Here is a 14,031-nt window from a genome sequence, read left to right on the forward strand (position 1 = left end):
CTCAAACAGGTGGGTAACAGAAGTTGGTGACATTCACCCACATGAACATCATCAAACACACGATAGAGTAAATCATCTATCTCCTTGATTCGGCCCCACTGCCTAAATAAGGAGATCACCGGCTTGGCTAACTTTGTCCTCTCCTTAAAGGTGGGTTTTTGTTTCTTTTCCCAAAACTGCCTGAATGCACTGAGTATGGGGTCTGTGTTTTGAAATGTGCGAAGCTCTTCCTTAGAGTAACCCGGCAAGGTGGGGGTGTTACCCTGCCAGTCACTCTCGTCAGTCCCCTACACGGCCTCTGAGGCCCGTACCTGTCTCACATGAAAGAGGTTCAGAGCAGAATAGAGTCAGAGAGATCACATGTTACATTGGGTGACAGAGTAGACCCACTACGTGTAAAGAAAAGTAGCCCTCCTCTCTTTAAAGTTGGCAAACTTCTCCATAACTCTCTGGTTAAAGTCAATCATGTCTGTAACCAGCCTGCTTCATTATTCTGGAGGGAATGTGTCTGTTTTTCAGAACTTCTTCGTTGTGTTTTCGATGCCAGTTCGGTCTCCTTCTGCTGCTCTGCTCTGCAAACAGGGTTAGCTTCATGCTGTTAGCTCGTTAGCTTCATGCTCTTAGCTAGATAACTGCGGCAAGATTCGTGCTTCTTACACTTGTCTGCAGCTCTTTAGATCCCTCCCCCCGTTGTAGTCCAGAGAGTTTCAGTCCCAGGACTTTGGAACAACAGACAGGGGAAACTAAACAGCGCATTACTCACTGAGCTCCAGCTAACAGCTCCGTTAGCAACCTGCTCCCGTAGCTCCGTGGAGCTCTCTGGCTGAGGGAACATCTCTGATCTGCCGAATAGTCCAGTCACGTGAAATAAGAAACAATGTCATTGGCCAGGGCGCACATGTTTGTGCCCCAAGATTCACGTTTCATCCGCCAATGAGAAGCCGTCCTTGCCGAAACGACCGTGAAATGTTTGCTGCTCCCGCACACACACATTGGGCCGGTGCCCCGAAAATGGGGAGGGGCTTCTCTCCGTGATAATGAGTGGCGATATATTATATTTTTTCACATTAACTTAAGTGGTTGTTGACAGGCTGACGGTCTCCCACACACATTTAGCGCGTCAACACGGTATATTTACTATTTAAATGATTTGGCATATAATGTTTTTTGACAGGATGTATTTTTTTTTCTTCTTCTTCTTTTCTTTTTTCATCTCAAAATTGTAAGAGGGGCGGCGCCCTAGCGCCCTCTATGGACGCACCACCACTGATAGTTATTTATATATATATTAGGGCTGTCAGCGTTAACGCGTTAATCTATGCAATTAATTTGGCCGCGTTAACGCACTAAAATATTTTAACGCAATTAACGCAACTTTGTTTACTTCCGGTGTTCGTTGAAGTTTTTACACTCAAACCGAGTGTCAAACCGCGGCAGTACGGTTTAACACTGTTTCCGTTTTTAAAACAATTATGTTCCCGCGAAAATAAGGAGCATAAATCAGTTTAACTCGTGGATGAATCAGTCGGTTTCCTCCTGCTCCTCCTTCCTCCCGTCTCCCCCTCTGATACACAGAGGAACGGAGGGGCGACGTGTCGGGGGACGCGGCGCGGAAAGAACTCGTCACACGAAACCTTCAACGTGATTGGTCAATCCGTTTGTCTGTCAACATTTCGGGAAAAAAACAACCAATGAACACTCAGTAAATCACAAAGGACCTCCCACCTCACAGGTAAGGCTCATTTAGCAGCCTGTCAGTCAGAAAACCAGAGAACACGGCGCGAGGACAACTGAGCCTCATTGAATAGAGCTGAGATTGTTCTGGAATGTTTGATGTATAACACGTGGGGGTGTGTCACATGCAAAAGACTTTAAACGGTGAATTTTGTTTTGTTTTGTAAAATGTATAAAATGCCCCCAGCCTCCAGAGGGTTAACGTGACATATTTGAATGTCAGTCAGTCACCAAGGCCACTGGTTCTGCTGTGTTCAATGTTAAAGATGACAGGACCAATGGGGTCTCAATATACTTCTTCTTTTTTACTAATCTGATGTTTCACTGAAGAAACAATTTATCATCCATGATATTAAATACCTCGCTGGCACTTTATAGGTAGGAGCCTCTTTGAAAACACAGCTCTGTGTGAAGTTTTGTCTTTAAAAAGAAGGAAAAGACTTTTAATCGCGATTAATCGCGATTAATTAATCGCAATTTCAAAATGTGCGATTAATTAGTTAATTTTTTTTAATCGATTGACAGCCCTAATATATATATAACTATATATGTATAAATATATATATATATAACATATTTATTATACATATTTATATATAATCTAAATATGTATAAACAATATAAATAAATGATTTTATTTTGTACACAATATTAATACAATTATGTGTATGATTTTATACAATTATATGTGTATGATTTTATTTTTAATTGTGTGTATATAATAATATAATAATAATAAATATATATATATATATATATACATACATAATTCAAAATAAAATAATTATATTTAGAGAATAATGAAAAAAGCAGGGTTGTCATGTTTTTTTTTTACTGTAAAAAATTATTTACAGTGAATAATTAGAGTAAACTCAGGAGCAAGAACAGTTGATGTGGTGACGTCATCAAGTAAGTTGCTGTTCCAATCGCAGAAAGACCGTCCTCCCGTTCTCCCGTCCTCCCGTCCTCCGGAGTTTGGACTCCCAAGACCAGACTCCCAAGTCCAGACTCCAAAAGAACACAAGTCTGTACTCGTGTACTTTGAATTGAGAAACGCCATATACCTTCAGAGCAAAGTCCACCGTGGCAGACTGTCTGTGGGGGGTGAGTTTGTTTGTCATTTTTCTCTTTTCCTGCATTTCCTCATCAGGCCACCGGGAGGTGTATGAGAGTTATCGGTGATCGTCTCACATGAACAGCCACGTTCACGTCTCATGTTCTCAGCTCATCAATGTCTTCAACTCCTTCCAGTTCCATTTCATTATGAGTGCCCGTGGTTGTTCTGTGCTGAATATAAAATATCAGCACAATTCAAAGCTCATGTAAACACATTTTTTGTTGAGACTGATATTTGAAAATCAACTTTAATACAATTTTTTTAAATATTTCCCGTGCTCTCTCGAGCAGATGAGAATACATCATGATGAATGTGAAGCGCTGATGAATGGAGAGATTGCTTTGGATAAAAGTGTCTGCTAAATGACATGTAATGTAATCTCTGACGAGCTTTGCTCAATAACACCTGGAACACCTCCGTCGGACACCTTCGACCCCGTCGGTCCGTCTCCCTCCACATCGCAGACGAGTTTCATGAGGTCGTCGCTTGCTGAAACTCTCCTGCTTTGGGACTCCTGAACAATATTCCACTCAGACTCTACACCCAGTCAGTTTCCATAAACTGCAACGGAGTAATGACGGCAATGCTCCTTATGTTGAGGTCAACCGAGGAACAGTCATCGAATGGTCTCGTACATGTCTGACTGATACAGGGTCTCTTTTAAACTCATTTTCACGTCCTTTCCTTGGTTTTCGGTTAAAAATCCAAAGTGTGTATATATAGTAACTTAATGGACAGATTATTCTGTCAAAGTGGGCCAAAACGTCCGGGACTGAGCACAGGTACCGACCACCTGGCCTTTGAGATGTGAGTATAGACTGGACGTGGTAATCGGTGTCATGGGACTCGTAACATAATACGGTGATGATATATAGCGGCAATGTTGTGCAGTGTTTCGTTATAAGAACGTAATGCTGTATGCTGACGCCAAACGCCTGTCTTTGTGTGCAGTCTCTAAATGATTTTGCTCTGCAGGATGCTATATATTTTTTCTTCCTGGTCCTCCATTCTTCCTCCAGATGCTTTGTGCCAGGGGCCATGCCATTCCAGTGCAATGGTCAGAGTTGGAGAGACAGCTAGAACATTACCTGCAGGCACTTTTGCGCCACCATTCCCGTCAGTGTGTGTTGGTGCATGAGTGGTGTGCTGTTGCACTCTGGTGGTCTAACGTGGCGTTTCACCAGGACCGAGGAGCCACGGAGACACGTGTACCTGCTGGGCACGTGGACCTCCGCTGTGAGCATGTTCACTGCAGCGGCATCGTATACGTGACATGATGAACCTTTATCAATATCTAATATCAACAGTTTGACTCAGGTTCTACAAGGTGACGTCATGTTTCCAAGTGTGGCATCGTTACTGCGACATGCAATCTCCTTAAGAATCAGTGAAAAGTGATTACAGAGCTAATCACACACACACACACACACACACACTCGGAGAGAGAGAGAGAACTACAGTAAACAAAAGTTCGAAGTTTTTTTTATTATAGAAAAATAGTTTGTATAAAAACAATTAAGTTATGAATTCCAGCAGCTGCTTTGTATTTTTTTCCTCTAATATAGCATATCTTGCCTTGAACACTGTTTTCCGTTCTTTCTCGCGCGCACAAGCGGGGGCGTGTCTGATTGGGTCGGTTCACAGTCCTTGAAGATCTCCGACAAACAGTAGTTACAAATTAAGTCCCTAAATATCCTTCTCCGTCTGCTAGTCCATCTGAGTCGTTCTACTTCCCGTAGAACATCTCCATGAGCACCTCCTCGATGCTCACGGTCCCTATAACGGGTCTGAAGAAGAGCTGCGCGACCACCGGCGCGCTGATGGCCCGCAGCATGGACAGAGCGACGAGCAGTTTGGCGAAGCGCGTGGTGTCCTCGCGGTGGATCAGCCGCACGTGCTCGTTCAGAGCCTGGTGCGCCTCGCGCCGCAGGGACCGGATGTAGTGGAGGCAGCGCAGACCCTCCACGTCTGGGAGAGAAGAGGAACACGACATGGGTCAGGGGGAGAGCAACATCCCATAATATAGATGAGGGGAGAATAGCGCAGTGGGGTTTCCATGGGTACATAAACACTAGAGGAGTCAGCAGGTAACAGGATATTAGAAGAGGCTGGATGGAGCCTCCAGATCTAATTTCACTTCAGCCAACTTAATATCCAAATAAACGAACACACGACAAAAGAAAGCTCAAATGAACAGCTCATATATAATGGCCGCTGCTAAACCCAGCCATGCTCTACGGTGCATACCTGAGTACAATAAGTTCGCCGCGCAGGTGTGCACCTACCTGGGTTGAACAGCACGGCTCCTTTCAGGTACGCGTACTCCTTCGTACTGATGTCTACACTCCAGCACTTCGTCAGGAAGGCTTTGAGGGCATCGATATCCACGACGGAGACCCCGGCTGCCCCCCTGCTCGGGCCGGCCGGCAGCACGTCGCTCTGCCGGTCCGGTAGACCCGTGAGGATGCGCTGCAGCATGCTGGGCTCCACGGTTTCCGTGGTGTCAAAGTCCACCCGGTCTTGCGCGAGACCCAACACGAGCAGGGGAGCCCAGCAGCTCCGGATCAACGTCAGCTGGTCGTCCTCCGGCAGCTCGCGGAAACAGGGCACGTTCTTCACGAAGCGCAGCGTCTTCACCAGAACCGCCGAGGCGGCTTTGCACGTCACCTGCGGGGAGCGCAGGATGCCGCGGCGCCGCGTCGCGCCGCACGAACAAGCCTGCGGCGAAGCGGCGGCGACGGCGGCGGTCTTGCGCAGCAAGTGTTGCAATGTCTGTTGTTGGGGATGTTGATGTTGCTGCTCGGCGCTCGCGAGGCTGTCGCTCTTCAAGATGCTGTAGAGGATGCTGTTGTTTCGCCCGCCGGCACTCCGGCAGCGGCAGCCCTCCAGCGCGGCCATGGCCGCTCTACATGGGCCGGAGCTCCGCGCGTCCCGCCGTCTCTCTGAAGCGCCGCCGGTCAGTGGCAGGAGCAGCGCTGTCTCCTTGGACCCGGTAGCCTCGAGCACGTTTATATTAGCTCCTGTCTGTCCCCGCGTGTTGACAGCCAGTTCACACTCTGCGTAGTCCGCCTTCCCGAGCTCAGGCACCTCCTCTTTCTGCACCTCCTCTTCTTTCTGGTTCTGTTTCTCTCTCTCTCTCACACACACACACACACACACACACACACACACACACACACACACACTTATGAACACACACTTTTTAGGGCTCTCTCTCACACATATCCAAGACAGACTGCACTAGGCAATACAACAAAATTAAATTTTTGCAAGAAACCATGTCAGACAAGAATCCAAAAAAAGCATTTTTACATCTAATTTGCTCACTTGTGAAAGTTTAAAACACAATGTGTGACTCAGCCTGATGGCACAATGTCTCCGGGAACACCAGAGGTTAAAATAATAAAGCAGCGGGTCAACAAGGCCCGGTTAATTGAACAGACGGTGTTATTAATTATGATAGCGGAACCGGCAGAGAGAGGCAGAGACAGACAAGGAATTGGAGCCCATTTCTATTCGGGCATTACCTTGAGTCTGGCAGTGCTGTTTATCAGACAGAAGCCGGTAAAAAATATAGGCCAGAGACAGATCTGAAGGCTTAATTATTTTAGGGACAATTTATATGATTTTTTTCTGTGAGAAAGAAGAAGGAAGAGCTGAGCTGCGAAGGCCAACGTCCGACCTTGACTCGGACACGCTGATATTGATTTAACCGTGAAAACAGGAGCTGGTGAATTATGATGTCATGACTCAATGCTCCCCTTGCTTCTGTCACTAAAGGAGGATGGGCGGAGGGGAGTGGAGGTCAAGTGAATGAGAGAATGAGAAAGACAGGTCGGGATAATGCAGATGAATTAGAGGTTTATCTTGATTGCTCCTAAGAGGCTGCCGAGAGAGAGAGAGAGAGAGAGAGAGAGAGAGAGAGAGAGAGAGAGAGAGAGAGAGAGAGAGAGAGAGAGAGAGAGAGAGAGAGAGAGAGAGAGAGAGAGAATAGTGTTAAAGGTTCTGAGTCCTGTCTGAGTTCTGTTCTGTTAGCCTCCAAACATATACCTGACAACATGTCACCTGGTTCGTCGGAGAAGGTCGTCTTTGCGGTGGATAAAGGATGCTATTGAGGCCACATTCATGAACTCTCAGCAAGCATGAACTCTCAAGCATCCCCTGTTCTTTTTTTTATGCGTCAAAGGACACGAGCGATGAAAATGTCTTTGAGTACTATGAAAAGCGCTATAGAAATTGTATGTATTATTATTGTTAAGGTAAGATATAAGATATATACTTTTATTAATCCCCAAGGGGAAATTAGTTCTCTGCATTTAACCCATCCTTAGTTATTAAGGAGCAGTGGGCTGCAGTGATGCGCCCGGGAAGCAACTGGGGGTTCAGTGCCTTGCTCAAGGACACTTCGACTTGCAACAACTAATGGGGAGAGCGGGGATCGAACCCACAACCTTGGGGTTGCAGGACGGCCCTCTTACCCCACTGAGCTACAGCCTCCCCAAAAAAGGAGGAAGGATGAACAACTTCTGCAGGAGGACTGGAGCCTCCTGCTCCGAGGCCCTGGATGTATTTGTATTGATTTGACAGAGAGAGAGAGAGAAAAGAGAGATTTTTCTCATGTTTATATCAAGGCCACCGCGGGATGAACAATTCAATTCAATTCAGTTTATTTGTATAGCCCAATTTCACAAATTACAAATTTGTCTCGGAGTGCTTTACAATCTGTACACATAGACATCCCTGCCCCAAAACCTCACATCGGACCAGGAAAAACTCCCAAATAACCCTTCAGGGGGAAAAAAAGGGAAGAAACCTGGAGGAGAGCAACAGAGGAGGATCCCTCTCCTAGGATGGACAGATGCAATAGATGTAATGTGTACAGAAGGACAGATTTAGAGTTAAAATACATTCAATGAATATGACAGAGTGTATGAATAGTTCATAGTAGGCATATTCCACGATGGAGACCCCATCGATCCATCAGGCAGATGGCGGTGGGGAGGAGGAGTGGGCGGAGTCTCAACAGGACAGTGGCGTAGTCATGAGCAGGAATTCCACGACCCAGACGATCCATCAGGCAGATAGATCTATGCCGTCTCATAGGGTCCGATGACCCCATGAGACGTAAAGTCAAAAGCACCTCCGCGGACAAAGCAGAGTTAGTAACGTGTGATTGAGAGATGAAAATTCATCCTTAAGGAGAGAAAAAGAGGAGATAGGTACTCAGTGCATCCTAAAACGTCCCCCGGCAGCTATAAGCCTATAGCAGCATATCAAGGGGCTGGACCAGGGCAAACCTGATTCAGCCCTAACTATAAGCTCTGTCAAAGAGGAAGGTCTTAAGTCTACTCTTAAACGAGGTGACTGTGTCTGCCTCCCGGACTGAAATTGGAAGCTGGTTCCATAAAAGAGGAGCTTGATAACAGCCTTCACCCAGCGCGTCTCCTCTCCGTGCTCAAGACTCAGCCAGCGCAGGTTATGAAAACCCTCCCGTCTCAAGGAGAGAATACTTTATGTCTTGTTGCAAAAGCACACAGTTGAAAAGACGGCCGTGCACCGCGCTGTCTTTGTCTTGATCTCCTTTTGTCCCTCGTGTGTTCCCTTTAAATGTGAGATGTACGTATAGCTCTCCACTCAATTATCTTTCCTCTGAGTTTATAAAACAAATATTTCATTCTGATAATGAACCACACCGACCCCTCTGCTCATGATTGTTCAGACCAACTGAGCTTTATTTTTACATCCAAAAGTGTCCAAATATGTATGGCTACCTTTTGGGGTGAAGTGTGTATAAGAGTACTTATATTTAAATGAATGGAGAAGATGTTCTCTATTGGTTTATTACTATAGGCAACGGGTGAAAAGCCTCAAGGGGCGCCGTCATCATCTGTATCTGTGTATCGACCGTGAGCCGACCGGTGAGGCGCACTCACGTGCACTAATATACTCTCACGTGCACTAATATACACTCACATGCACTAATATACACTCACGTGCATTAATATACGCTCTCATGCACTAATATACTCTCACGTGCACTAATATACTTTCGCTTGCACTAATATACTCTCGCTTGCACTAATATACTCTCGCTTGCACTAAGATACGCTCACGTGCACTAATATACACTCACGTGCACTAATATACTCTCGCTTGCACTAATATACTCTCGCTTGCACTAAGATACGCTCACGTGCACTAATATACACTCACGTGCACTAATATACACTCACGTGCACTAATATACTCTCACTTGCACTAATATACTCTCGCTTGCACTAAGATATGCTCACGTGCACTAATATACACTCACGTGCACTAATATACACTCACGTGCACTAATATACTCTCGCTTGCACTAATATACTCTCACGTGCACTAATATACTCTCGCTTGCACTAATATACTCTCGCTTGCACTAATATACTCTCACGTGCACTAATATACTCTCGCTTGCACTAATATACTCTCACGTGCACTAATATACTCTCGCTTGCACTAATATACTCTCACTTGCACTAATATACTCTCACGTGCACTAATATACTCTCGCTTGCACTAATATACTCTCGCTTGCACTAATATACTCTCACGTGCACTAATATACTCTCACGTGCACTAATATACTCGCTTGCACTAATATACTCTCACGTGCACTAATATACTCTCGCTTGCACTAATATACTCTCACTTGCACTAAGATACGCTCACGTGCACTAATATACACTCACGTGCACTAATATACTCTCGCTTGCACTAATATACTCTCACTTGCACTAATATACTCTCACTTGCACTAATATACACTCACGTGCACTAATATACTCTCACGTGCACTAATATACTCTCGCTTGCACTAATATACTCTCACGTGCACTAATATACTCTCGCTTGCACTAATATACTCTCACTTGCACTAATATACACTCACGTGCACTAATATACTCTCGCTTGCACTAAGATACGCTCACGTGCACTAATATACTCTCACGTGCACTAATATACTCTCACGTGCACTAATATACTCTCACTTGCACTAATATACACTCACGTGCACTAATATACTCTCGCTTGCACTAAGATACGCTCACGTGCACTAATATAAACTCACGTGCACTAAGATACGCTCACGTGCACTAATATACACTCACGTGCACTAATATACACTCACGTGCACTAATATACTCTCGCTTGCACTAATATACACTCACGTGCACTAATATACTCTCGCTTGCACTAATATACTCTCACTTGCACTAATATACTCTCACTTGCACTAAGATACGCTCACGTGCACTAATATACACTCACATGCACTAATATATTCTCACGTGCACTAATATACTCTCGCTTGCACTAATATACTCTCACTTGCACTAAGATACGCTCACGTGCACTAATATACTCTCACTTGCACTAATATACTCTCACGTGCACTAAGATACGCTCACGTGCACTAATATACTCTCACTTGCACTAATATACTCTCACGTGCACTAAGATATGCTCACGTGCACTAATATACTGTCACTTGCACTAATATACTCTCACGTGCACTAAGATACGCTCACGCGCACTAATATACGTACTAGAAGACATATATAGCCAGCCCGACTATGTAAATATCATATTCACTTTTCTTGAGGTTAACTTAATTGATAAGCGTGTATCATATGAATAAGCATGATGCTTTCGCAGTCGTATTGTGTACTACTGTATCACGGCTTTATTCATAGTATTGTGTATTGTGTGATAACTGAATAAAACACGAATACTACGACGAGAACCTGGGATAAGAGCCCAGAGAGGGAGAGCGTCCACGATGTCGTACACAGTTGTTTGCTTTGCTGTTGTGTTGTTGTCATGTGGAGTACCTGAAGATGTGGTGTCACACCTTGTTTCTCTCTGAGCGGCTGCTTTGTCAGAAACACAACAATAAAGTATTTTTTTCTGTTAACGCAGGGTGTCTACAGGAATAAACCAGTGAAATTTAAGACTTTTTAAGACTTTTTAAGACCACGTCTAAATAAAATTTAAGACCTAATTTACGATGGAAATATACATTAATCTAAATTAATTAATTCAAAGTAAACACACTGATGTCTGTTCAAAATTAACAGTATGGTGTAATGCAAAAGGATAACACAAATGTCATTGCTGTTGTAAATTATATTTATTAATACATTTTCAGAACATTTAAGTCCCATGAACAAATGTCTCTAAAATTAAGTAAATATATTTTAAAAATACATGCAACATAGTTCCTTTTGAACAAAAAAAAAATCCATAAAATAACAAATAACATTTCCAGCTGCTTTTAAAATGCAAATTCATTTACATAATAGAATGTATGTGTGTGTGGGTGAGTGAGTGTGAGTTCTCATGTCTCTATGTGATGGATGTTTGTGCACAGGTTCATGTCTACTCCTGAGCTTTTGTGAATATACTAGGAAAACAATCCTTTTCAAACTGTATTAATATAAAAACTTCCAGTTGACATTTGGTCCATTCTCCTGGAAAAAAGAAAGAAAAAAGGCAGACATTAGCCAAACAACAGTCACCACATCTCTTATGACACCACCACTTCAGATTAATGTCAGACTGGATAAATAGGAATGAATACTATTTTTACAAATTAAGCAACGTGAGCCATCTCTTGAGCCTAGTGAACACTATGTAGACATATTGACAGGTAAACACCACTCTACTTACTACCATTCTAAAACTTTTTAATTAGTCTAATTAATGTAGTGCGCCTATGCATAGCTGTTATTAACTTGACACATGAGTAAAGCTTAACTATATGAAACACATACTCATATACAAGAGGATAGTTAATACATATATTTATGTTAGACTTACTTTGAGGTGCTGAAGTAGGTCCTGGGCGTGTCATGGCCCATGAGCTCCACAGGATCCTGACTGGACGTGGTCATTTCACCAATAACGCACATGAAGTCCAGCTGTCTGCTCGCGGTGGTCTGGTCCAGAGTCTCGTGGAACAGAATGAAGAACGCACTGCAGCGTTGGTCTTCGGTGATGAGCTCTTTGTTGCAAGGCGCTGGATTTCCTCAGGTGACCTCCAGCGTTGTAGTTGACGTCGTTGCGGGCGGCGGAGCAGGAGCTAGCCCCGCGGGCGGCCTTCGCTAGTCTCTGTGCTTCTTGCTCTGCACGTGAGATTCCACTGCTGGAAAGACTCGCGACACATAACGCAGATTCAGAAGCATTTCACCGACCGTGACCAGAAACACTCGTTCTTTTCAAGCCGTTGTTGAACTTGCATCCTGCCATGTTTTCTAAAGTAGCCGATGCTTCACGTTGTAGGGGATTGATAGGACCAAATACGCGGTGCTCACCCGTGTGCGCGCATCACGGCAGAGCTTCGATGCCGGCGCGCACATCGCTCTGTCGCGCGAGCCGAGAATTGTTTGCGGGGGGGGGGGGGGGGGGGATTTCACCCTGTTATAGGGGAAACACTGGAGTTGATAAGCGTGTCTTCTTGTCTGATCAATACGCAACTGTGAGGTGCGCGAATGGACCGAGCGGACAGCTGCTGATCACTCAACAGCCCGACCTGCACAAATAGACGGTGCGCGCGCAGCGCGCCAACATTTTTTGGGAGCACCGAAGACCCATTTTGACCCAGGAAAACCCCTGGACATGACACCCAAAAAATTTAAGACCAATCCAATCTGAATTTAAGACAATTTAAGACTTTTTAAGGCCTTATTTTTAGGAAAAGCAATTTAAGACTTTTTAAGACTTTTTAAGGACCCGCGGACACCCTGGTTAACGGCACAGCCAATTGTTCATGTTATTTGTGTTAAATAATAACTCAATTTAGATAAGTTTACCTTTTTTTTAATAGGCCTTCAACAACCATTTCCCATTTAGACCTGTGTGTGTGTGTGTGTGTGTGTGTGTGGTCAGCTCAGACATTTCAGCCAAAACATTTGACAATAGTTCTCAAAGTAAGTTAAATCCAGATATCGTGCCCATTTAAAGTTACTTTTCAACTTCCTAAAGTGACAATTTTGCCTCGAGGAAGTCGTTGTATCACTCTCCGGTGTTGAAGGCTTCAACATGAAAAGCTCGTCCTGTACACGAGGCTAATCGGCACAGAAAGAACACACGCTGCTTTCTAGGAGCCGGGCCATCAAACATCCCCAAGCCCAGTTTACAGTGGCACACTTCCCACAAAACACGGCAGCCTGTGTTCTGTTTGTTTACAGTCAGTAAACCGTCATTTCAACATTTTAAATATTAGTTCAACCCAAGACTCCCCTGAATTGGCGATGATTGCGAAAATGTACCAAAGGACTCTGATGCCATGCTGATGAGTGTATACGCTTATCATTGAAAGAGAAAACACAATGCTCTCTTCCCTCATGTATACAAGCACACGCACGCACACACACACACACACACACACACACACACACACACACTGGTCTATCTGTGATTTGCACTTCTCAAACTAATTGCCGTGCCATTCAGACATGTCCGAGACAGACGGCATCAGTCACTTTGTGTCTGTTGCTGAAATAAATCGGGAGAGAGCGAGAGAGCACAGGAATCAGAGAGGGAAGGAAAAGAGAGAGAGAGCATCCGAATCTCCTCGACACATACATGTGGAAGTGTTTCTCGATATGTGCAGGTTGTTTAAGAAAGTGCACGACACGTCTCCAATAAGCGAGCATTGTTATGTTGAGTGGGTTTGCAGGAGGAGACATTTCCCCGAAGGCTGATCACACAAATTAAACTCCGAGGTTGCCGTGACCCGAGAAGACAGCTCTCTGGCACCGCGGAGTCGAGCCGGCCTTGAAACGCGAGTGTGGAGGAAAACACAAGGTTGTTTGTTTTTTACCAAACAATATGGGGCTTAGTCACCCACAGACACTCCGAGACAGACAACTCTGTGATTCAAGGCTTTGCATTAAACGGCTCCGCTGGAAAGAAGTCTTGCGCTGCATTGTTTGTTGGTTTGTTGGGCGCTCTTCCGGCGGTTGCTATAGTGACTGCCTCCATTTCCTCTGTGTGGCTGCTCACATAAAGGGTCCGCGTCCTTGTCTCCATAATAGTTACAAATTGAATACTGCACTTCCAAGGACTCATGTCACCAACATACAGGTGTGTGTGTGTGTGTGTGGACATTTGTTTGTGTGTGTGTGGAGAAGCGC

General features: G+C 44.6%; 1 protein-coding gene and 1 long non-coding RNA gene across 2 annotated transcripts; both read right to left on the minus strand.

The window, feature by feature from the left end:
* Positions 1-4,316: 4,316 nt before the first annotated feature.
* Positions 4,317-5,970, minus strand: nr0b1 (nuclear receptor subfamily 0, group B, member 1). The gene is made up of 2 exons (XM_056432377.1): positions 5,137-5,970; positions 4,317-4,819 (listed from the first exon to the last, which is right to left on the minus strand). The coding sequence occupies exons 1-2, from the start codon at positions 5,747-5,749 to the stop codon at positions 4,578-4,580; spliced, it is 855 nt and encodes a 284-aa protein (XP_056288352.1). The 5' UTR covers positions 5,750-5,970; the 3' UTR covers positions 4,317-4,577.
* A 5,039-nt stretch (positions 5,971-11,009) lies between these two features.
* On the minus strand, positions 11,010-12,638 carry LOC130205580 (uncharacterized). Its single transcript, XR_008833946.1, has 2 exons — positions 11,714-12,638; positions 11,010-11,364 (listed from the first exon to the last, which is right to left on the minus strand). It is a non-coding gene; the product is annotated as an uncharacterized LOC130205580 (long non-coding RNA).
* Between the last annotated feature and the right edge of the window lie 1,393 nt (positions 12,639-14,031).

This window comes from Pseudoliparis swirei, chromosome 2 (assembly GCF_029220125.1).
Source record: "Pseudoliparis swirei isolate HS2019 ecotype Mariana Trench chromosome 2, NWPU_hadal_v1, whole genome shotgun sequence".
Classification (NCBI taxonomy): Eukaryota; Metazoa; Chordata; class Actinopteri; order Perciformes; family Liparidae; genus Pseudoliparis; species Pseudoliparis swirei.

Excerpts from the sequence above, each read along its gene's own strand:
- nr0b1 (XM_056432377.1), bottom strand. The coding sequence starts at position 5,749 with ATGGCCGCGCTGGAGGGCTGCCGCTGCCGGAGTGCCGGCGGGCGAAAC. Across the intron at positions 4,820-5,136 it reads AGCCGTGCTGTTCAACCCAG|ACGTGGAGGGTCTGCGCTGC; the intron begins GTAGGTGCACAC and ends CTTCTCTCCCAG.